At 36.6% G+C, this 23,035-nt stretch overlaps 1 protein-coding gene across 1 annotated transcript in view; it reads left to right on the top strand.

The window, feature by feature from the left end:
- Window positions 1–23,035, top strand: part of Fmn2 (formin 2) — a 312,905-nt gene that overhangs the window by 150,476 nt on the left and 139,394 nt on the right. The window contains exon 11 of the mRNA XM_033761961.1: window positions 601–662. Coding sequence (XP_033617852.1) covers window positions 601–662 — 62 coding nt within the window. The remainder of the gene's footprint in view (window positions 1–600; window positions 663–23,035) is intronic.

Genomic DNA, 23,035 nt, shown 5'->3' with positions numbered 1-23,035 from the left:
CTGTCCTTTGATTATTACTCTTCAAGGAATTATAGTGGGAAATGTACCTGTCTTTTCTATCGTGAGTCTGTCAGTTTAGTGATTAAATTTAATCTTTGACAGGTTTTTTTTTTTTTTTGGTACCAGGGATTGAACTCAGGTCCTTGTGCTTGCAAGGCAGGCCACCAAACCACTGTGCTAAATCCCCGGCCCATGACAGATATTTTAAATAAATTGGCAAGTGTGATTATTAACCAGTACCTGTATGGAACTAGCATGCAGCTGTTTTAGAATGATTTGCCTATTTTTCTGGTAGTAAATAGGAATTTTTCAAATTCATTCAGTTGGGTGGTGAAAGATAGATTTACAGCTTCTTCCTGACGTTTGACTGGGCCTACTTCACGGGATTTAGCACTTGTGGAGCAAGTGAAGGCTTTAGCATTTGACACCAGGCCCATTGACATTCCTGGCACACGGTCTTGAGAGTAGGGCAGTGGAAGCCTTGAAGTCAGAGTCCTGATATCCTCCCACTGCTGCATCATGAACATTACTATGATGGCCTAACATCTTTTCACAGGTGGCTTATGGAAATTTATATTATTTTGTCTTTTTTCCCCACAGCTGTTGTGAACTTGGACAATTCTGTGGTTGACTTGGAGACCCTTCAAGCTCTCTATGAGAATGTGAGTAATAGAAGGAATTTTATGTGTGAGTATAAAATACATGCACAATACATGTCTGTATACACAAATAGGCTGGTGGTTTTAATACCCTTCAGGGAAATGTGATGTGGATACATTGAATTTACATAAGTAGGGGTTTGTTGCCACACTTTCTTGGAAAATGTTGGACAAATGACTGTACTCATATTTTTAGAGACTATCATTCCAAATGTGTTATCTGTGCGGTCAATCCTTTTTCTTCTTTTGAAATAGTAGTGTTTATGTGGGAGCTAATTTGGGCCAAGCATGGTTCTATGCACCTTATACACACAAACACACACGTACATTCATAAATTTTAAAATATTTAATTCACAAATAAAGATTGAATGTATTAAAGATGCATAGCCTGCTGATTTGATCTACATATATATTGTGTGGTCCTTGCCATAATCAAATGAACATATCCATTGCTACTTACTGTATACATTAGATCTCCAGAATTTATTCACCTTATAACTAAAGTTTAAAAGTTTGTACTTTTGACTCTTATCTCCCGACTTCCCTGACTTCTCACCCTTTGATAACCATCATCAAACTGCTGCTTCTGAGTTTATTATTTTAAGATTTCTTATCTTTTTGTGTCTGTCGTATTTTACTTAGCATAATGTCCTCCAAGTTCATGCATATTGTTGTAATTGGCAAGATTTCCTTCTTCCTTTGGCTGGATAATATTTCATGGTGTGTATATGTACTGTAGTTTATCATTCATTTACCAGTGGGTACTTAGATTGTTTCCTATTTTAGCTGTTGTGAATAATGCTTCAGTGAATATTGTGTTGCAAGTACGTCTTCTACATAATAATTTCACTTCCTTTGTGCCTCTACCCAGAAACAGTATTGGTGGACACATGGAAGTTCTGTTTCTAATTTTTTTTATTAACTTCCACACTGTTTTCCACAATGGCTGTACCTATCTTCCCAACAACAGTATATGGGTTTTCTTTTCTTCATGTGTTCACCAACACTTATCTCTTGTCTTGTTCATTCTGGCCATCCAAAGAGGTGTGAAGCATTATCTCACAATGGCTTTGATTTATATTTATCTGAGGAACTATTTATATCTAGAAGAGAGTCTCAGTGTGGTCATATTTTTGTCTGCAATACATACGTTGGAGTTCTTTATAAAAGTTTTTTTTTCTGCCCTTGCCTATGACCTGCCTGGTATATAAGCTTGTATGCTCTTTGGGATGTGGCTTTTGTTAGTTCTTGGCTTTTCTGTCTGAAGTCAAAGAATTCCTGGCTCTGGGAGGTGCAGGTGGTGGCAGGATGAAGGGTTTTTTCATTGACTACTCCTTTAACAATTGTGTGTGCAACCTGTTTGTCCACTCTTGAATTAAATCATTTTAAAACATATGCATTTATGGTCTCCCTTGTGAGCTTGAGATCTTTGTAAGAGAAGTTATTTCTCATAGTGCATCATATAGAATCTGTCAATTGAGCAGTGGAGTTGCTTCCCGGGTAGCAGAGTGACCATAAGCATTTAATGAGACCAAGTCGTGAACAAGGACTGAGAAGGAAGGTTGAAGTGATTCATTATATTGTTCTCATTTTATGTTAAAAAAAAAACCCTGGAAAAACCAGGGTTATATAATATATAGGTTATATAATATATAGCATATTAGTGTCTAAGTGCAATGAGTATTAAAAACAACCATTTGAATGTAGAGAGTTTCTGGTCCTCTCAATTCTTTTACATCTCCCAACCAGGAAGGTGATATTCATCAGCCTACTCTTTGCTGCTACCAGATACCAGACACCAGCAACTTAAAGGAAAAGGGTTTTGATTTGGCTCACAGCTTCTCGGGGTTCAGTTCATTGTTGATGGCTCCACAGCAGAAACATCGTGGCGAAGCAAAGTTGCTTACTCCCTAGTGGTCAGAAGCAGGGCAGGGGAACTGTGCCAGAGAGGAGGGAGCCAATGACCGGATATAGTTCCCAAGGTCACAACTGTATGAGCCGCCCAGACACACCCGGAAGTATGCTTTACTGATACCCTGAGTAGCTCTCAGGCCAATCAAGTTAACCATCCAGCTTAACTGTCCCAAGGACCATATGGAGGAGGTGAGAAAACACCAGGGGAAAGGAATTTCTTCAGCAAGTCATAACAAGTGAAGATGTTGGGATGTGTGTATTTATCTTTCCCATATATCACTGTGCATAGACATGTGCTTGTGATTGCATAATCTGTGCTCACACACATATAAATGTAAATAACTGTCTTATTTAAACCTACTATATTAATATGCAGAAATATATCTGGAAAAATATAGAGTATTTTATGAGATTATATGCAATAGTAATTTTAAATATTTTGATAGCTTTTAGTCTTTCAAAGTAAGTTCATTTCTCAAAAAATTCTTACCAAGGGAAAACTATGCAGCTACTCAGAATTTGTATCTTTTTGAAAATTATTCTTTGAAGTATTTAAAAAATGTAAATATTGTAAATTGTATGCATTTATATGGTACAAAATAATATGATTAATGAATCGATTGTAATGATGATTAGAGAATGAAATAGAGTAATTGAATTAAGCTTATTAATATATTCACTGTCTCAGTTATGTATTGTTTATGGGAAGAACACTAGATCTAGTCTTTTAGCAATTTTGAAACATACAGTATTATTTGCCACATTGTGTAACGTATCTTTATCAAACCTCATTTCTATTTAAGTGAGGCTTCTTACTCTAAAATGATCGTTTCTCCATCACCACCAGCCTGTTTCTTTTTTTTTTTTTCCTGGTATGGGGATTGAACTCAGGACCTTGAGCTTGCCAGGCAGGTGTGGCATCACTGAGCTACATCCTCAGCCCACCACCAGCCTGTTTCTGATAAACACCTTTCTACTTTGTTTTTTTGAACTAGAATGTGACAACTTGACATATTTGTCTTTCCGTCTCTGGCCTATTTCACCTAGCATAATACTTTCCAGTTCCATTAGCGTTGTTGCAAATGATAAATTTTCTTTGTCTTTTAAGACTGGATAGTGTCTATCGTGTATGTGTGTCACATGAATACTTATATTGACTCTGTTAACTGGGTTATTGTGAACAGTGCTGCAGAGAGTACAGGTATCTTCCACATACCTATTCATGCTTTTTCTATACATACCCAGAAGTAGGTTTGTGGCATCATATAGTAATTTTATTTTTAGCTTTTTGAGGAACAGCCATCCAATTTTCCATAATGGCGCTTCTAATTTACATTTCCACTGATGGTTTACAAGGGCTCCCTTTTCTCCTCATAGTCAGAAAAGACAGGTATTGTCTTTCCTCTTTTCCTTAGTAGCCATTATGGCAGGTATGAAGTGATAGCGTACTGTGGTTTTAATTTGCATTTCTCTAAGGATTACTGATGTCAAACAGTTTTTATTATATCTGTTGGCTATTTGTATATCTTTTTTGGAGAACTGTCCCTTGCTTGTGTTTTAATTTAAAATTTATTTTCTTTCTATAGAGTCAATTAAATTATACAAACACACACACACACACACACACATATCCATCCCTTGATGTTTTTGTTAGATATTTTGTTATCATAGTTTTATTTTTTGATCCTCATACTATGGATAAAATTGCTTCACATACCATTATTACAGTCTTAGACTGTTCTGGTTATGACTTGCTATTACCTACACAATTAAGTTTTATGCATGCGTGTGATTATGTTACTAGTGTCTTTTCTTTCAACTTACAGAATTCCTTGTGATAATTCCTCTTGGGCAGATTTAATGGGGAACATATTTACCTTGTGTTTGTCAAAGTTTTATATGTTTCCCTTATTGGCTGCTCAGTGATTTACTGATCATCATACTGAGACACTTAGGTATAAGTTTCTTGTCTGTTGCTGCATAAGAATTTTTTGATTGGCTTTGATTTCTGATAGATTATTTTGTGTTTAGGGAAACTTCTTTAAGTTGATTGGAGATCTTTGTACTTCTTATACCTGGATGTTGGCATCTTTCCACAGATTAGGGAAGTTTTCAGTCATTATTTCTTTAAATATGCTTTCTGTCCCTTATTTTTCCCCTTCTTAAATTCTTACCATGTACTGGTTAGATGCTCTGATTGATCCCATAACCCTGGAGCCTTTCTTCATTCTTTTTCTTTTTCTCTTTCCATTGGATAATTGTAAATGTTTCATCACCGATTTGATTTTTCAGCTTGATCAAACCCACTGTTGCAGCTTCCTATTGTGTTTTATACTTCAGTACTTGTATTCTTTCTCTCCTGGATTTCCTTCTTTATTTTATTTTATATTTTACTTTCTTGGTTTTTGAGACAGGGTCTCAGTATGTATTTGAGACTGACCTGGAACTCACTATGTAGTCCAGGCTGGTCTCGAACTCACAGTGATCATCCTGCCTTAGCCTCCTGAGTGCTGGGATTACAGGTGTGAGCCACCAAACCCGGCTAGGATTTCCTTCTTTAAATGACTATTTCTGTTTCTTTGTCAAACATTTTTCTTGTTTGTCTCATTTAATTAAATCTCATTTAATTTTTTTATCTCTATTTTTTATTTCACTGAAGTAGTGGTCATGGACCCAACTTCAGTTAGGGCTCATTGTTAGAAGTCTTTTAGTTTCTTTCAGAGATGTCATGTTTTCCTATGTCTTTCTGTCTTTGTATTGATGTCTGTGCATTTGAGGAGACAGCTTTTTACAGCTTTACAAGGCTATTTTTTGACAGGTGTAGATCTTCACTACTTAATCTTGCTTGTGGTAAAGCTGGTAATGACCGTGGGTGGGTAGCCTTGCTTTCAGGTTTCTAAATCTCTGTATTGCTTCCTTTGCTCTGAGTTCAGGTCAGGCAGCTGTCTGTGCTCTGCGCTCAGTCCGAGCTGTGGGATGCGTATTGTGTATACTCCCTGGCTGGATCATGTGACTGTGAGTTTAGCAACTGGAGAATGTTTCGTGAGTGGCCCTGATGTGGAGTCAGTGAGGTAGAGTCACTGATCAGGATGCATGAGATCAGCTGCTATGTCAATGGAAATGTACAGTCAAAGTTTGCTTCCATGATTCAGTGGAGCTTTGGAGTGCGTTTTGAGTCTTGACTGAATACTTTTTCAGTGCCCCAATATGTTGGAGCCCCTGTCTTTGCTCTAATTCCCTGAAGCAGAATTCATCCTCCTCAGGTGGGGTCCTGAGATAGGATTCAAGGATGTTAGCCACCTAGAACGTCAAGCCAGATAAAACTTCTGTGAGCGACCAGCTCAGCTTTGCAGAGCTATACTTTTAGCTAGTAGCTGATTGGTGCTATTACTGGTGAGTAAACAGAACGACTGTTCACTGCCAAGATGTACTTGCTAGCTGCTGTGGGTTCTGGCTCCCTGCTTTGTTTGTATGTGACCCCAGGTTGTCTGACTGTGCGATTTCTCCTTGCATTCCCTATAAGGTGAGGCCAGAGTAGGATTCTTCCAAAGCATCTTGGAATGCCAGGAAACTAGATGTTCACTTTTGGTTGTTTTCCCTCTGTAGTAACTGTGGTCCCGGGGAGTCCTCTCTACATGGAATGCTGACATGGGCGAGAGAGTGAAGTGCTAAGGTTGAAATGAGAGTGTTTCTCTTTCCTCATTTTATGGACCATGTTAGTAACTTAGGGATATTCTCAAATGAGGAGTCTTTCAGCAAGGCCTTCTTGTTTGAGTATCGCTGCTAGTTGAACTTTCTGTAAGGGTAGTGAAGACTGGCCCCTCTGATTTTGTCATCTCACTATGTTTTCCTGTAGTCCTATTCCATGAAAACAAGAGGCAGTCTGTTTGAGCTCCTATAACAAAACACCACAGTCTAGGTGGTTTGTAAGCAACAGATATTGATTTCTTACAATTCTAAAGGCTCATTGGTCTAAGATCAAGGCACTGGAAAATTGGTGTCTGGTAAAGGTCTGCTTCCTGGTTCATAGATGGTCTTCTTGCTGTAACTTTACATGGCAGTAGGGGTGAGAAAGATCTCTGGGTTCTTGTAGAAGGATTTTAATCCCATTCATGAGGACTTTGACTTCTTAACCTAATCGCTTTTCAAAGCTCCTACCTCCTAATATTGTCCCACAAGGAATATGATTTCAACATAAGAATTGGAGAGGAACAGAAGCACTTAGTGGCATGTTAGCTGCCACTGGTTCAGTTTGTGCTTTTGTTTTTGTGATTGAATTCCACGATTCAGTCTTTCATTGTATTGAGATAACAAGTTTTGGAGTTGTTCACAGTAACATTAGTTTACATTTTACTAGGCTAGGTTCTTTGATGTCCATTTGTAGTACAGAAACTTGAAGAATAGATAATTGTATATAGCTTGTATACAAATAGATCTCATATGTGAATTCCCAGCTAATATCCAACTAATATCTATTAAAATACAATTCCTTAAATTTTACTGTGCTGTAGCTACCTTAAAACAGCCTGCAGTTTTGTCACCATATAACATGAATATGGGTTCATATATCCTGTCTTTCCTCTGCCACCCTAAATCACACAAGGTCATATCAGCTAAAGTTCTGGTTCCAACTACACGAAAGCCATATGGTTACTATTACCATAAAGAAGGATGGGATTCTAGGTACTTCTTTTCATTTGTAAAATATTCGGCAAGGGAAATGTACTGGGTGCAGCAAACCAATCTAACTATAATAGAAGGTTTAAGTTTTCTCTAAACTATTTGATATGTATTTAATGATTGTTGAATGATGAATGAATGAGTCTTTTGTAATAAGAGCTAAGCACAGTAGAACAATTTGATGACATGTGACTCCAATTTTTCTCTCATGTTCCCAGATTCCTAACTCAGGAACATATCGCACTATCGCCTTCTCTTGTCTAAAAAATCGCACGATTATCTTGGTACCATCTTATGTTCCAACCAAAGATTTCCAGTCTTTCTTTTTAAGGAACATGTTCAGATATTGCTCATACTGAGAAGAGAGGGGGTGGTGAGAGAGTGGAAGAGAAGGAGGAAAAGAAAGAGGAGAGAGATACATTTTTATTGAAAAACATTTATACAGTGCTAACTATACGAAAGGCACTGTGCTAAGATTTGTGCCAGGTAGTAGTAGCCTTTTCCTTTGATAGCCAAGAGTATAAAGATGAAGTCACTTGGTAAATATTGTTTTTTATGGGTCACACATACATACTTGGAGAAGAAGGAGAGATGGAAATGTGCAACTGAAGATATGGTAAGAAAACATCATCGATAGGCAAAGCTTCTGTGAAGAAGGGACATTTTACATAAAAGTAGGAGTTAGGCAAGGAGAAAGTGGAAGTGTTCTAAGCAGAGAGAAATGTTTGTGCCAATATTGAGAAGCAGGGAAGATGAATTAGCAAATTCAGGGAAGAGGTTAGTATGAATAAAGTAAGAGTGGGGCAGGATGAGAGGATGTGGAAGCAGACAGTGACTAGTGATTTTAGGGTATATTAAGATGATTATGGAATTTCTGTTTCCCCTTGAATTGTTTCAGTTCTCTTTTATGTATTCTGAGACCTTCATACCAGGCACATACGTATTTAAAATGGTTTTATTTTTCTGTTATATGTAACTTTTGTCATTTTGAAATGTCTTTCTTCTGATAATACTCTTTGTCTTGAAGGTTTTTTTTAAAATTAATTTTATTGGTACATTTAAATGTATGCAGTATAATGACATTCATTGTTGGAAAGTTGTACCTTTACATAATCAGTCTTGGTTCTTATTTTTTGCCCATTCCCCTGCCCTCCCTTCAACTCCTCCCACCCTCCCTATCTACAAAGACTTTGTTTCCATTATTTTTCATTTTCTCATATTAATTCCATTCCTTCCTTTCCTTTCCCCTACTCCTCCCATTTCCCCTTTGTCCCCTTTCTTCCTATTTCACATTCTCTTATTATACCTTTTAGTCCTTATTTAAACTTTGAGTTTCTCACACTAGAAAAACTATTCAATATTTACATGTATGTCCTATTTATATCACTTGAGTATCACTTCAGTGTGCATCCATTTAACTATAAATGTCTCTAATTTCTCATTTTTTATGGCTGAGTAGTAGTCCACTTTATAAACTTTTTTTTTTTTCTTTATCCAATCTCCCATTACGGGCAATTGGGCTGGGTTCTAGAAAAACTAGGTTTCAACTTGCCAAAGATTAAAACTAGACTTGTATCTCTCACCATACACTAAACTAAAATCAAAATGGATTAAAGATCTAAATATTAAAGCAGAAACACTAAACCAGCTGGAAGAGAGGTTAGGTAGAACTCTTGAAGACATTGGTGTAGTAAAAGATTTTATGAACAAAACTTCAGTAGTTGTTCATGAACTAGCACAAACTGTCAACAAATGGGCTCTCTTCTTAGTAAAAACTTTTGCACAGCAAGAGAAATGACGAACAGTGTGAAGAGACAACCCACAATGAGGGAAAAATTTTTCATCTGCTATTCCTCCAACAAAGGTCTAATATCTAGACTAAAGAACTTTAAAAAAAAATCACAACTCCCAAATTGAAAGACCCAATCCAAAAATGGGCACCTGAAATGAAGAGACATTTCTCAAAGAAGTAGAAATAGCAAATAAACTGATGAAAAAATGGTTAACATCACTGGTCATTCAAGAGATGCAGATGAAAACAACACTGAGATTCTACCTCACCCCAGAGAGAATGGCTGCTGTCATGAAATCAGCCAATAACGAATGCTGACAAGGCTGTGGGGAAAGAGGAACTCTGCTCCACTGCTGGTGGGAATGTAGATTGGTGCAACTACTGTGGAAAGCAGTATGGAGATACCTCAAAGAACTAGGACTGGAGGTTCCATTTGACCTAGCTATTCCCCTGCTGGGTATCAACCCTAAAGAATTAAAAGAATTATACCACAGTGATACATATGCACCCATGTTCATAAAAGCACCTATTTGTAATAGTTGACATTTAACTGAGACTTAACTACCAGTTCTAGGTTTAAAAACTGAATACAAAGTTTTTCTTATTCTGTGTACCTGCAGCTTACTGTGTCTTTATGTTTGAACTACATTTGTAGGTAGTATATATTTAGTTGTCTTTTTCTCTCTTAATCTGTTCCATCTTGCATAAATAGTCAACGTTTAAGGTAACTATTAGATCTATCTTTTTTGTTGTCACTCAGCTTTTTAGTTCCTCTGTCTTTTTGTGACTCATTTTGGGTCACTTACGTGTTTTTGATAATATTTATATATGTGAACTCTGGTAAATTTTATTAAAATTTATTTTTCTTGGTTTACTTTTTACTTGTCTATCCTGGCATGCTACTTTTTTGAATTTTTTATTAGTGCATATTATACAGAATAATGGGTTTCATTTTGGTATATTTATACATGTATACAACGTATTTGATCATTTACACCTTTTCACCCTCCCCTTCTTGAAGCTTTTTATTCCCCAGTACTGTGGTTGAGTCCAGGTCCTTGTACTCCAGCACTGAGTGACATCTCCAGCCCTCTGGTGTGCTTCTCATGATATAAAAATCACCAGGATCCACTGTTCATGCTCTGTAGAACTTTCCACATGCTGCGCCCAATTCAATATTACTACTGTGGTAGATGGGTAGTTTTGACCAACATGGTATAATATTCTTAGAATTCTCCAAAACTGGGAATTGTTGATAAGGAAAACCAATTTCTCTTTGCCCTCTTCATTCATATTCAGAGTCTGCTTCTACCTCAGCATGTGCTTTTCACTTTTTATAACAAGTTATAGCCTAAGTTGATCACCTCTAGAGACTTCAACATCTTGGTGGTTACCATCTTTGTACCTTGGGTGTGGATGGGATGATCCCCAACTAAGAATAGCTTCCAGAATGGCTGGGGAATGAGAAAGGAAGGATTTCTCAGCGTGCAAAAGTCTTCCCAGCAGAGTCAGGATGGCAGGACACACTTTTGAGTGGTGTTCTAGGAATTGCAATATTCATATCTAATCTTTTGTGAGGTGTATGTGAGGTTGGGGATTGAACCTAGGGCCTCCTGCATGCTAAGCACTGTTTATCCTGGTATACTTAATATTTTAGTGGACACATGGATAACATCTAAATACACCTACAATTCCATAAGGTATTGCTCCCATTTTTGTTCTAAATATCCATGTTAAATAGCTTAAATATAGTCTTCTTTATGTTTACCTAGATTTTCTCCATTTGTAAAGCTATTCCTTTGTTAAGATTAATATTTTCTTCAGTATTATTTCCCTTCAGCCTGGAAATGTATTTTTAATAATTTATTGGATGCTGGTATTTACAATGGTGAATTTGGTTAATTTTCTCTATTCTTAGATGTCTTTATTTCATCTTTACTATTGAAGAACATTTTTGTTGGATATAGAAATCTGTGCTGACAATTTTTACATTTTGACATAGTGAAGATGTTCCATTTACCTCTGGTCTGCATGTTTCTGATGAAAGTCTGCCATCATTGCCTATGTAAACTGTCATTTTCCCTCTTCTGTCTGATTTTATGATTTTATTTTTGTCTGGTTTTAATCAATTTTTATGATATATCTTAGTGTACTTTTCTTAATACTGAGCTTGATTGACTTCCTCATTCTATATGATTGTTTCCATATGTGGAAATTTTTCAATTTTTAATTTTTCATCCTTGAAGTATTATCTCTACCTTACTCTCCAATTCTGTCCTGATGACCTAAATAATGACACCTTAAACCTTAGATCCTTAAGATTCTAGTCGTTTGATTTTTAATTTTTTTCTTTCATTTGGACGTTGGATACTTTCACTAGCTGTTTTCTTTGTCATCTTTATTCAAGCTATCCAGTAAAAAGTATTTATCTTAAAATTGTAATTATCTTTACATAATTCTGTCAGTTAAATTTTAAGAGTTCTATATTTGAAATTCCTGGTCTTTGAAAAACATTGATAGTTCTTTTATTGCAAGTTGAACAAGTTGTGTTCAAGCCTAGAAATACATGTAGACAAATTAAATAATAAAGCAGAAGGTGCATCCAGAATTTGTACCACATGGACTCCTCAAAAAATAGGACCTGGAATTTATAAAAATTCTTATATTTATCAAAAACTCAAAAAAATTCAAAGAAAAGTATGCTTGTTTGTCCAGTAAACGTGAAAAATGTGCCATAGTAAACAAGAAAATTAAAAGAAAACATCAATGAAATATGTTTTCATTTCCAATCAAAAGCCTCACAGTATTAAAGCCTCACAGTTGGTGAGCATGTGAAAAATGCCAGTATATTTTATATGCTATATTGATATAAATTCGTACAACCCCACTGAAAAGCAATTTTAAACTAGGCACAGTGGTGCACACCTGTAATCCCATTACACTACTCTGGGAGGCTGAGACAGGAGGATCATATGTTTGGGGTTAGCCTGAGCAACTTAATAATTTAGGGAGACCCTGTCTCAAAACAAAAATATAAGACAGGCTGGGCAGGTAGCTCATGTGAAGGACTGGGTTCAGTCCTCAGTACTGCAAATAAGTGGGCAAGGAAGGAAAGGAGGGAGGGAGGAAGGAAGGGCAGGGGGGCAATTAGGCACCGTATAACAAAATGTCCACATTACATGCAAACTACAAATTACACCTGTAATTGTTCATTGTAGAAAAACTCTTAATAGCAGACTGCCAAAGGTTTTAGTAGGTTTAGCATGTGGGTCATTCAGAATTGTCTGATAACTGAGAGCAGCGACTGAGAAAATCAACCTAGACTAGAACTATGAAAATTAACAAACAGTTTGAAGCTGTTAAAATTTAAAATAATTTCTTTTACATAAAAAGTTGAGCCCTTTTCTACTTCTCTGTGATAAATATGACTATAAATATAAATACAATGAAAATAAAAAATAAGATCCTATTACCATTATGCGTTAGTAATATAGAATAATATTTTCCATATGGTTAAAGATATTTGTTTTTCTTATTCTTTTTGTGACTTAAGGAAACCAGAAAAATAAGTACAGAGGAAGAGCATGTCCCTCATCATTCCCAGAAAATAGCTGCGTCTTTTGTGTTCTGAAGTGAGATTTTCCTGTGTCAGATGATCTTTAGGGACTTTAGTGTTTACTGGACACACAGAGAATTTGCTTTGATTTTAATCTGTTGAGAAAAGCTGGTTCTGAGAGTTGAAATGGCTGAGATTCTCAAGACTTCATTGTGATTTTTCTTTCATAACATTTCATATTACTATCTAGTGCCCTTTCATCTCATCCTGCAGAATTTCCTCATCTAGTGATATCGAACTCCCATTGCTTTGTGTGTCTGTGTTTGTCATAAAAAAAGTTCCTCACTTTTCAGGGGCAGACTTACTGCATATAGATAGGATGCTACACTGATTCACTGACCTTTTAATGTTTTTATTTGTTTACCTTCCCCAGAAATGTGTTGATCGTCTTCTAATTTTTCCCATATATGCAGTTGTTTTTAAGTTCCTAGTCTTTAGTGTCTGGCTTCCAAGAAGTGGGAAGAATAATGAATGGCAGATAAAGAATAATTCTAGCCCTTTAAGTCTTCTAGTAGTCATTTCAACTGGACCGTACGGAACTCGAAACATGGAGAGTCACAACTATACTAGCCTACCTCTCACTTGAACACCTGTGATCTGAGTCACCACTGAGAGAAAGAATCAAGATGGTAGGTAAGGCGAGACAGGCTGATTGAAGCTGGCATTTTTAATCTCTAGTTTTCAAGGCTGATTATTTTCCAGTAGGTTTTATTTCAGGAAAAGCACAGTCTTTCTTATATATGAAATCTGAGTTTTGCCAAAAAAAAAAAAAGAAACAAGAAAGAAATTTAATCATTTTTGAAAACATGTGTTTCTAGTATTGTGTTTTCCAAATTGTATTTGGTGAAACACTATTATTTTTATAGTCTGTAGTAAAAAGCATATTGCATAGTCATATAAGTTGGGGAAAATGTTAAAGTGAAAAAAACAAAACTGCTCAGAGCCTTAATATATTCCTAATTAATGGCAGTCTCAAAGTGAAGGGTATTGTTAATTGAACCCTTCCTTCACTTAAATTAATAATAGAACAATAGTATTGTATAATCTTGAAAATGCTACTATAATGCAGTTCAAATAAATCCTAATTTGAAGAATCATATCTGCGATGTAATGTCAAAGAATGTATCTGTTTCATAGTTAATAAGAACACAGTTACTCTTTTACTTATTACCAAATAATGATATGCATATCCCTTTTAAGTATTCTTCCTTCCTTAAACTTTATATATAAATATCACAGGCTAATTATTCTAATATGATTCAACATTATAAGAAATCAGTATAGTTACTTTCAAATCCTTAAGTGTTAGGTTTTCTAGACTAGAAGCTTTTCTATTTTAAAATACTGGGTGCTATATAAAAAGAAAATATCAATTTAAGGGGAATGGCGCTTGCCCAAGTTGGAGGGTACACTTTTAAATATTAACATTACTTAAAGATGCTATTGGACCTAGAGAGAGCAGGAAATGTGGGAGGCAAGGCCCTATCTGAAGTGTGGGAAAGCATGAAGGCTCACACAGCTGCCCTGGTGTGAGGGAGAGGAATATGCTGGGGTAATTAGAGATATTGGTGATACCAGCTCTTCTAGGACCTTGTAAGCATTTATGGAATTTTTATTTTTACTTTGAGTAAACCAGAAAGTTCTGGTGGGCTTTGGAGTTGATGGCTTATGTTTCCAAAGGAAAGTTATGATGCTAGAGAATATAGTAGAGGGAGGCTAGGTCAGCCAACTTCAAGAGTTAAAAGATGATAATGGCCTAATTTAGATCTCAGTGGAAACAAAGGAGCTGTTGAGAAGTGGTCAGATTCTACAAATTTTGAGGAAAAAGCCAATGGAATTGGATGATAATTTGGGTATGGCCTATGAAAGCAAAAGAGAAATCATTAAGAGTGATCTCAAGATTTTTAATTACTACATGAAGAAAGGGTTACTATTTACTTCTGGTGGCAGTAGTTTGGTGAAGGGTGGGAAAGTTAGAATTCTGTTTTAGTCCCTGTTAGGTGGTGGTATCTGCTCATCTGTTCAGATAAACTTGCAGGAGTCTAGTAGCTTGAAGATAGAATATGGAGCAGGAGGCTCTGCTATTAGCCTGTCAGTATGGGTTCAGTTGTGGGACAGAATCAGCCAGTAATACAAAACGTTAGTTTATCAGATTGCATAATTAACCTGTGATGAGAGAGCACAAGAATGTAAAGACACCTCTAATGGCACCCTAGGGCCGAGCGAGCACACCCAAGGATGGATGAATCGGCAGGGGCCTGCTCTAGGCTGCACGAGCATCTATCTCACTGGGAAAGGTGTGGTTGTGGCCACTGGCCAACTGGTCGGTGATCCCTGAGTGAGCAGGAAACAAACTCCTCTGGAGCAAGTAAGCTACAGCTGGTGGTCAAGCGTACAGGAGTCCAAATGTGGCAGCAGACACGAAGCCTGGAGTTTGCAGTATCCATGTTGACAGGGTCCTGTCAGGGTAGAGGGCACACATGAGGCATGGCTGACCCAGATGCACACTCAGATGGCCTCATGCAGCACACGCAACAGCAGTGTAGCAGGGTGGTAAAGAGGCAAAACAGCACGCTGGAGTGGAGGAGGAGCCCTCCTAGTGCTTCCTACTGACAGCGCTCAATTTTGTGCTCATTGTAGAGGTGGAAATGCTGAGCCTTCCCAGTCTGATATCTCCAAGTGGGTTCCAGCATTTAAATTGACAACTGAGAAGTGGTAATTGGCACAGATTATAGGAAAGTTCAAAGCTCTGCAATTTATAATCTCATCTAGCGTGTAAATTGCATGTAGTGTGTGACTGTATGACATGAGTCTTACTCATACGAGCGTGTCTCCAGAAACAAAAACCGATGTGCATGTTATTACATGTGGCTCTAATCCTTTCTGGAAATATTTTAAACCTTATTGTTTTGATATAATTGCAATTTTTAATATCAGTTTTGAAACAGTGTTTGAAAGGTGTCTGAATGGAATCTTGACTTTGGCTTAGTTTAGTAATGGCATTTGAGAAAATGTGTAAATTTTATGTAGAAAAAAATAATGTTTAAATTCAATTTTTGTTATTAAATATAAAAGGAATAATCTTATTTAGCTTTCCACTACTTATCCTTGAGAATAACAACAAAAAAATATTGCTAACCTGAATCTTTTCCCATAAATACATGCTTTCTTTTTGCCAGATGCTTAAATGTCATTGGACTGTTTTAAAGTAGTTCTATTTGATCTCTGCAAAACAGATGGAAGTATTTGTTATACAAACCGTATTTAGAATGTAATCTTTTTTCTCCCCTGATTGCATATGTTTGGCAGCGAGCTTTCCCTTCTAGATGTGAATGAATTTTGGGCAGTCTCCAAATCTAAACACACCCTAATTTCAAAAACCACAATCCTGAGGGCCCAATTCCTGTTTACTGAGGAATTAAAACCTAGTGAAACCACATAGTTACTAAATACAGTATATCCTAGTGAGTTTTTAAAAACAAAACTCTTCATAGTTTATTTAGGGTTATTGACTATCATTAAGTTCAGAGAGTGAAGTCTTTTCATAAGCAGTATATAATATTTACAGTTGGTTAAATATGTAGCTTCCGATTCTTAAAATATACTCTTTCTATGGCATAGTGAGTTTTATGGGTTGAGTGGGGCAGGATAGACTGTGGGGGTAGGGAATAAGCGAGTAGTTGGGACATACTCCTTATTTTTTTCTTTAATGTGTTGAATGATCAATGCCGTATAAAAATTGTTTGTAAAAATATCCATGCATAACTGTCGGTTTAATTGTTATTAGGAGAGGTTCAATTTTAAAATTTCATACTCAGGAAACGAAAGTTTTAAGACAAAATCAGACCTTGGAAGTGAAACATACTAGAAGTTCAGTTAAAGAAAAAATAGAAGATGGGAAGGGGAAAATATTCCACACCCTTTTGTAATTAAACAGTTCTAATCCAATTAGAAAGAAGAAGAAAAAAAAAAACCAGATAGGGTAGAAGGAATTAGAAGTCTAAATTTACACTTCTCAGGATTAGATTTCACAGGCATGCTTTATAGTTTGAGTAATCTGTACTTAGGGAGGTAGTTGACATACCGTAAACTTTCATCTAGAAGAGGAATATGTGTGTCACATGATACGGCACCTTCAAAAGTGTATACCGTATTACATTAATGGAAATGAATTGGATTAACCATCTGTGTCCCCATAACTGCCTAGAGGAACTTAATTGATTCACGTTTTAAGCAACATTTAATCATCAGTTTCTTCAAACAAAAATGAACAGAGTATTGACTTTCTCCACATAGACATTTTAAAACCATACTCTCATATTTCATTGTTTTATTGAGTTGGTTCTTAGAATCCCTGCAAGTGTGCTCATTTTCATCTATAAACGTGCTTAAGGTGAATTTCAGAATTAAAAAGAAAAAGCTTTAGATCTTGAATCACTTACAGACTGACTCCATAGACTTAATAAAAACCAGAAATCGTAGTTCTTTCGTGTTCATCTAGGATTTGATATTCTCTGCCAAATCATAAAATTATTGACTGATATTTTGATAGCTATGCTTGTTTTTTTGGATAAAGCAACTGTACCACATGAATTCCTGGAAAATGAGAGTTAAAATGATTAACACTGCTGCGCTGTAAATATATGGAAGTAAATGGCATGTCATTATTTGTACAGGTTTGTTTCAATATAAGAGTTTAGTTAGATCACTTGATATCCAAACCTTTGGCGTACTGTGGAGCAGTGAGCATTTTCATGTTCAGTGCAGAGCTTATGGCTGGCCATTTGCTATTTGCAGGTAGGTGCTGCGATCACTGCGTTTTCACATTTGGTTTTTGGTTTTCGATGGCCTGGCTCCTTTACCATCCTGCAGCTTTCTGCCCTCCGGCCACTTGGCCTCTCTCAGTTTCTGGAAACTGCAGATCTCACCACTAGAATAGAATTAGCCAAAGGTGGTCTTTCTTTCTGTCTTCCGAGTGAATGCTTATCAAACCTTCACATCTCATTCCTTCCTTTCTGGGAATTGTTCTGTGGATTGCATTGCGCTGTGCATTGCAAGATGCACTGCATTTTCAGAACACTCGGCTGCCTAGACCTTCCAGACATAGTCCTTTGTTTATGTTTACCCTCATCTTCTCCAGTCTCATGACATCCCCCACACCACCACTACTAAGGATTGTATTTACTTAACACATAGTAAGTGCTGCAAAATCATTTGCCAAATGAATGCACAGAAGTGTTTGTAGTACTTAGCACACTAGCCTAGACAGGTTTTGTTACATAGAATTTCTTCTAAAATATCAGATCTTTTGAAATCATGAGTTTCAATTGATGGTATTGCATCTCGAAAGAAGATAACTCTAAGATCAGATTTCCAAGAGGTTAATTCGAATGTCAGTGTTATGTTTAAAATAAAGACTGTTTCTTTTTTGCAATTGTTTTAGAAAACAGTCTCTAAGACCACAGTATAAGAATCTGTTAGCTCGAGAAATATGCAGTCGTTGAGCAAGTGAGAGTGGTGCTCTCAGTGCTTACCTATTAGCATGTCAGATTAGCCTCACCTTTACATGTTAGTGATGGTGATTAAAAGAGATTATTTTTAGAATTTCATGGCACATCTTCTAAGTGTTGATGTTTTCCTTCTTCCTTCCCACTGTGGTTTGAGCATGATCAAGCCAGCAGGCAGGCACAATGAAGTTTTCAGTTATTGTTTCCTGTACTTAGGGTCATCTTGATATAACAGCTAAAGATGGCTTTATCACTTCTGGCAAGACCTTCCAAAATGATGAATCTCTGAGAAAATGGAAGAATGACTTTTCTTAGATATCTCTAGTGGCTTAATTCCTGGGAATCTTTGTACATATTAGTGGGCATGTTAAAATATAGAGGAGTTTCACAGTAGTGTATATTGGAAAATATCCTAAAAAAGCTGTTTTATTTTCCAGCTTCTAAATCTGCATACAGTACACTGCTGGCAAATACACTGGCTACCTTTACCCATCCCTACCAGGAGAGCATGCTTTTGTTGAGCAGCTAAAAGTGCATACATTTTATTAATATTTAATTCAAGTGCTAACATTTTATGAAAAAATAGAAATGTTATTTATGAAGTAATATACAAAATGTATTACAAGGCACTTCCAGTACAATTCCCTAAAAAAGAGAGTAGGTCATAAAGGCTGTGGGAACTAGGAGAAGGAAATACAGTGTCCTTCTGAAACAAGAGCTCAAGAGTTGCTTGAGTGGAAGGAATAGGGGGTGTGTTACTGTAGTCTGCCTGTGGCAAGGTCTTGTTCTCCTGAGGATGCTGGCCCACCTATTGTGACCTTCGACTGTCATCGATAACCTATTAACTGGATTAAGAAATGGCTGCCAAAATAGTAAAATGCACTTTTGAATGTGTCTGGTGGGTCACTCGGCTGACCGCTTGGTCTGGGTCTGTATCCTGGCCATTTTTCTCTGGTGCTTCTCCAATCCGCTCCGTTTCCAGGCACCGCAAAGTGAACCTTTCCTCTACCATGCCCATCCACCATGATGTTTCTGCTCTGGATCCAGTTTAAAAAAGTAAACCGTTTCTCCTCTCAATTTTGAGTATCATGCATTTCATACAAGCAACAAAAATCTGACTGTACATCACTTCTAAGGCAGGGACCTATGTATCTCAGTGTATACTGACCTGAAAGGAAAAGAAACTCAAGGTTTCCATGACTCGAAAGAAGAGAAGAAAAGACTGCTACTATTGTCCTCACATTCCTTAGAGAAGGAGATGGAGAGTAAATCCTTAATAAATAAAAAATATTATTTCTGGAGTACTTTCATGTTGCCTTAATCCTAGCTTTGATCCCCGCTGCTATTTTTTTCCTCATGTTTTAGTTCTAAATGTAAACCTTGTTCAATAATGGAAACATTTGTTTGTGCCTCTTTTTATTACAGCTTCTTTGGGCCCCTCAGGAGGGGCCTTCAGCAGAACATGACTTGCACATCCTTGTGTGTGGCACTGAATAGTTTATAAGTTCTCTGTCTCTACCAACTATTGTTTTTATGTAAATTCTTCTCCCTCTCTCTGAGAACCTTAGCAAACCTTTTGGACTGGTGAAGTACAAAAAGTGTTTCCAACTGTTCAGTTTTTCAAGGAGGACAGTCTACACATGCCATACACACACACACACACACACACACACACACACACACTAAAGTTTTCCAGTAATTTTCCATGACGACAGGCAAACATTAAGGGAATGGTGCAGTTGGCCAGCAAACATAATAAATTTTGCAAACATGGAGCCATTAATGTTCACTAGACAATCTTTCAATTCTTTTATTCTTCTGGAGTTACAGGGTTGTATTTGGATTTAGGACTTTTGTAGCTTGTGTAGGAGACATTCAAGCTTGGCCTGTGTACAGTCACATAGAAAACATGACAGTTATTGTAAATGCCTGCTCAAAACTGGTTATTTCTAAAGGTTGGTAAATGGATCCAGGGTCCTGACTTGAACAGTAAAAATATGAATGATTTTAATGTATTGTAATTGATAGGGTCATCAACCTTTCCTCCTTATTGCCTATGATTACAACAACTGAAATTTAATGGGGCAATAAATTTATTAAGAGAATAAGTGGTCAGCTCTCTTAATAAGGATGTAAAACTGCTGTCATGTTTTGCTACACTGGGCTTATTTAGGAAGTCGAGTGATTCCAGATGGTATCTCATCTGTATTTTGACTCTGAATTTTTTGTTTTCTAATATGTTTGCCATTATACATAGAGTGCTCAAGACTTTCACATCCTTGAAACGTCATTCAGTCATCGGACATGCAATTTTAGGCTGCCATAATGCATGTGACTACTATTTTGCAAATTCTCAGCCCTCACCATTTAAAGATATTAATGTAGTTTACCCAGAGAAGAAAGACCTGTGGGGCTGTAGTGTGAGAGTATGTGGACCATAACAAGTGTATCTCTTGAAATGCTAGTTTTCAAGATTAAGTGAAGTATGAATCAATAAATAGTATATGGACCATTCATAAATTCTCAAAGGTATGTTTTAAGTGGTCCTTTATATTATGTATTTTTTCTTAAAAGTAGTAGTAGAAAGTCCTCAGTCCAACACACGAAAGGCTATTTCATCAATAAAGTAATTTATGATACATTTTTAAATATGCGAGTAAAGCGAGAGAATCTAACCATGAGGTTTAGCATTTTTGTTACCCAAGATTTAAATTTTAATAGCGTCTGTGTGCCACTAAGTATTGGTGCTTTTAAAATCAGTATTATATTTGCCTCTTTGAAGAACCTTGGGTACACTGTAGATGACAAATGTAAAAGTAAATGATTATAGTTCACTGTGGCAAATGCTAGGATAGAGTTCAGTACTGAGATAACAGTTATTGAAGAGACAACAGTTACTGAATCCACAGGAATCTGGGAAAGTGTTGTGTGAAGCAGTGTTGGGGAATGTTCCTAAATGTTGAACAGTGAAGAAATAAGGATATTCTTAGATAATAATGCAGTGTGATCAAAGGTATAGATGTAGAAAGTCATTACGCATATTGATTATTTTTTGTTGGAAAGCAGCGCATAAGAGAATTAGAGTTGGAGAGGGGCAAGGGTTGAGACTAGCTGGGATGGATGTGGCCAGATTGCTGTAAGATTGAGAGGGGGAATTCTTTGAGATTGTTTTCAGAATTAGACCCTACATGAAAAGTTGTGTAACCAATGTGGGAGGGGAATGACCATCAACAAGCTTCTTTCTTGGATGTTCAGACTGGGTGGCCATACACCAAAGATTGAATATTGACAAAGATGAACAGATTGGAGACTAAATGGATGAGAATAACCAACAGGCCATTTTGGGTTTTCTTTTAAGTTTTTGTTTTGAAATAATTATAAGTTCATACCACATTACAGAAAGAGTACACTGAAGCTCTAAGTGGCCTTCAATCAATGGAAAATTGTACAGTTTCCCTCAATGGGAACATCTTATAAAACTATAGTTTAAGTGTCAAAGCCTGAAAGATTACATTGGAATGCTCCGAGGGTCTTTATTAGATTTCACCAGTTTCACATGAACTCTTGGGAAACTATCACCACCGTCAAGATATAACACTTTTCCACTGCCACAAAGATCCCTAGTAATACCCTTTCTAAAAAGTTGTTTTCCTTTATCACCCTGTCAGAAGGAATTTCTTTTCCTTTTTTTTAAAATGCCACCACCCTTCTCTTTTACCTTCTCTAAACTCTGGCAGCCATTAATCTATGTCCATCTCTGTAATTTTATTTTGAAACTGTAAACAAAATCATGTAATATGTAAGCTTTTGAGATTAGTTTTTTTTCATTCATTAATTTCATTTGAGACCTGTGGAAGTGTTGAGTGTATGAGTAGTTCATTTTATTTTAAAGCAGTGTTCTATGATAGGAATAAGCCAGAATTTGTTGTATCCGTCATACTTTAAGGATATCTAGGTTGTTTTGAGATTTTGGTTATTACAAATAAAACTTATGAATATTCATGTACTTATTCTTTCATGTGAATTTAGGATTTTTTCTTTGGAATAATATCCTAGAAGTAATTGCTTTGAAAATTAAGTACATGTTCAATGTAACCAGATATGGTGGCCTACGCCTATAATCCCAGGAGGCTGGGAGTCTGAGGCAGGAGGGTCATACATTTGAGCCCAACCTTGGCTTATTAGCAAGACCCTATACCAAAATTAAAAAAAATTATAATGGGTTAGGGATGTAGTTTGTTGTAAAAGCCCTGGGTCAAATATACAGTTCAAATAACAAATAAAGAAGAGTATGTTCAGTGTTTGAAGAAAGTGACAAACTGTTTTGTAGAATTGGGCATACTATTTTACACTCTCAACAGTGACATGTCAGAGATCTAATTTTGTTATACCCTTGACATGATCACTGTGTTTTGTTGTCACTATTGTTATAGGTTTGTAGTGATATTGTTGTGATTTTCATTTTCATTTGCCCAATGCCAAATGATGTTGTCTTCTGAAGTGTTTTTCCTCTGTGTATTCTCTTGTGAAATGTCTATTTACGTCTTTGCCCATTTTCTAGTTAGACTGTGGTGCTCTGTGGCACCAGCTCAAAAACCACCTTATTCAGCCTGTTGCCGTGGGGTAGGGATAGAAGTCAAGATCACGGGTTAATATAAAATTGACAGAAGTAATGGTGCTGAAGAAAGGGGTAAAACTCTAGCATAGCTCTCTTTTGAAATTTGAAAGAAACTGAATAAAGAAGCTGGTAAGCATTTGGCCTAGCTCAGTGTTTCCACTCTTTGTTTCTTAGATGTCCTTGGGGGGATTACTGTTTGTCTCTTCTTGTACATGTAAGTAGAGTCGCACCCACATTCACACACACAC

This window comes from Fukomys damarensis, unplaced genomic scaffold (genome assembly GCF_012274545.1).
Source record: "Fukomys damarensis isolate Sample0158 unplaced genomic scaffold, DMR_v1.0_HiC HiC_scaffold_11, whole genome shotgun sequence".
Classification (NCBI taxonomy): Eukaryota; Metazoa; Chordata; class Mammalia; order Rodentia; family Bathyergidae; genus Fukomys; species Fukomys damarensis.
Note: the sequence above shows the minus strand (reverse complement) of the source record. Positions and strands in the feature narration are given on the sequence as shown.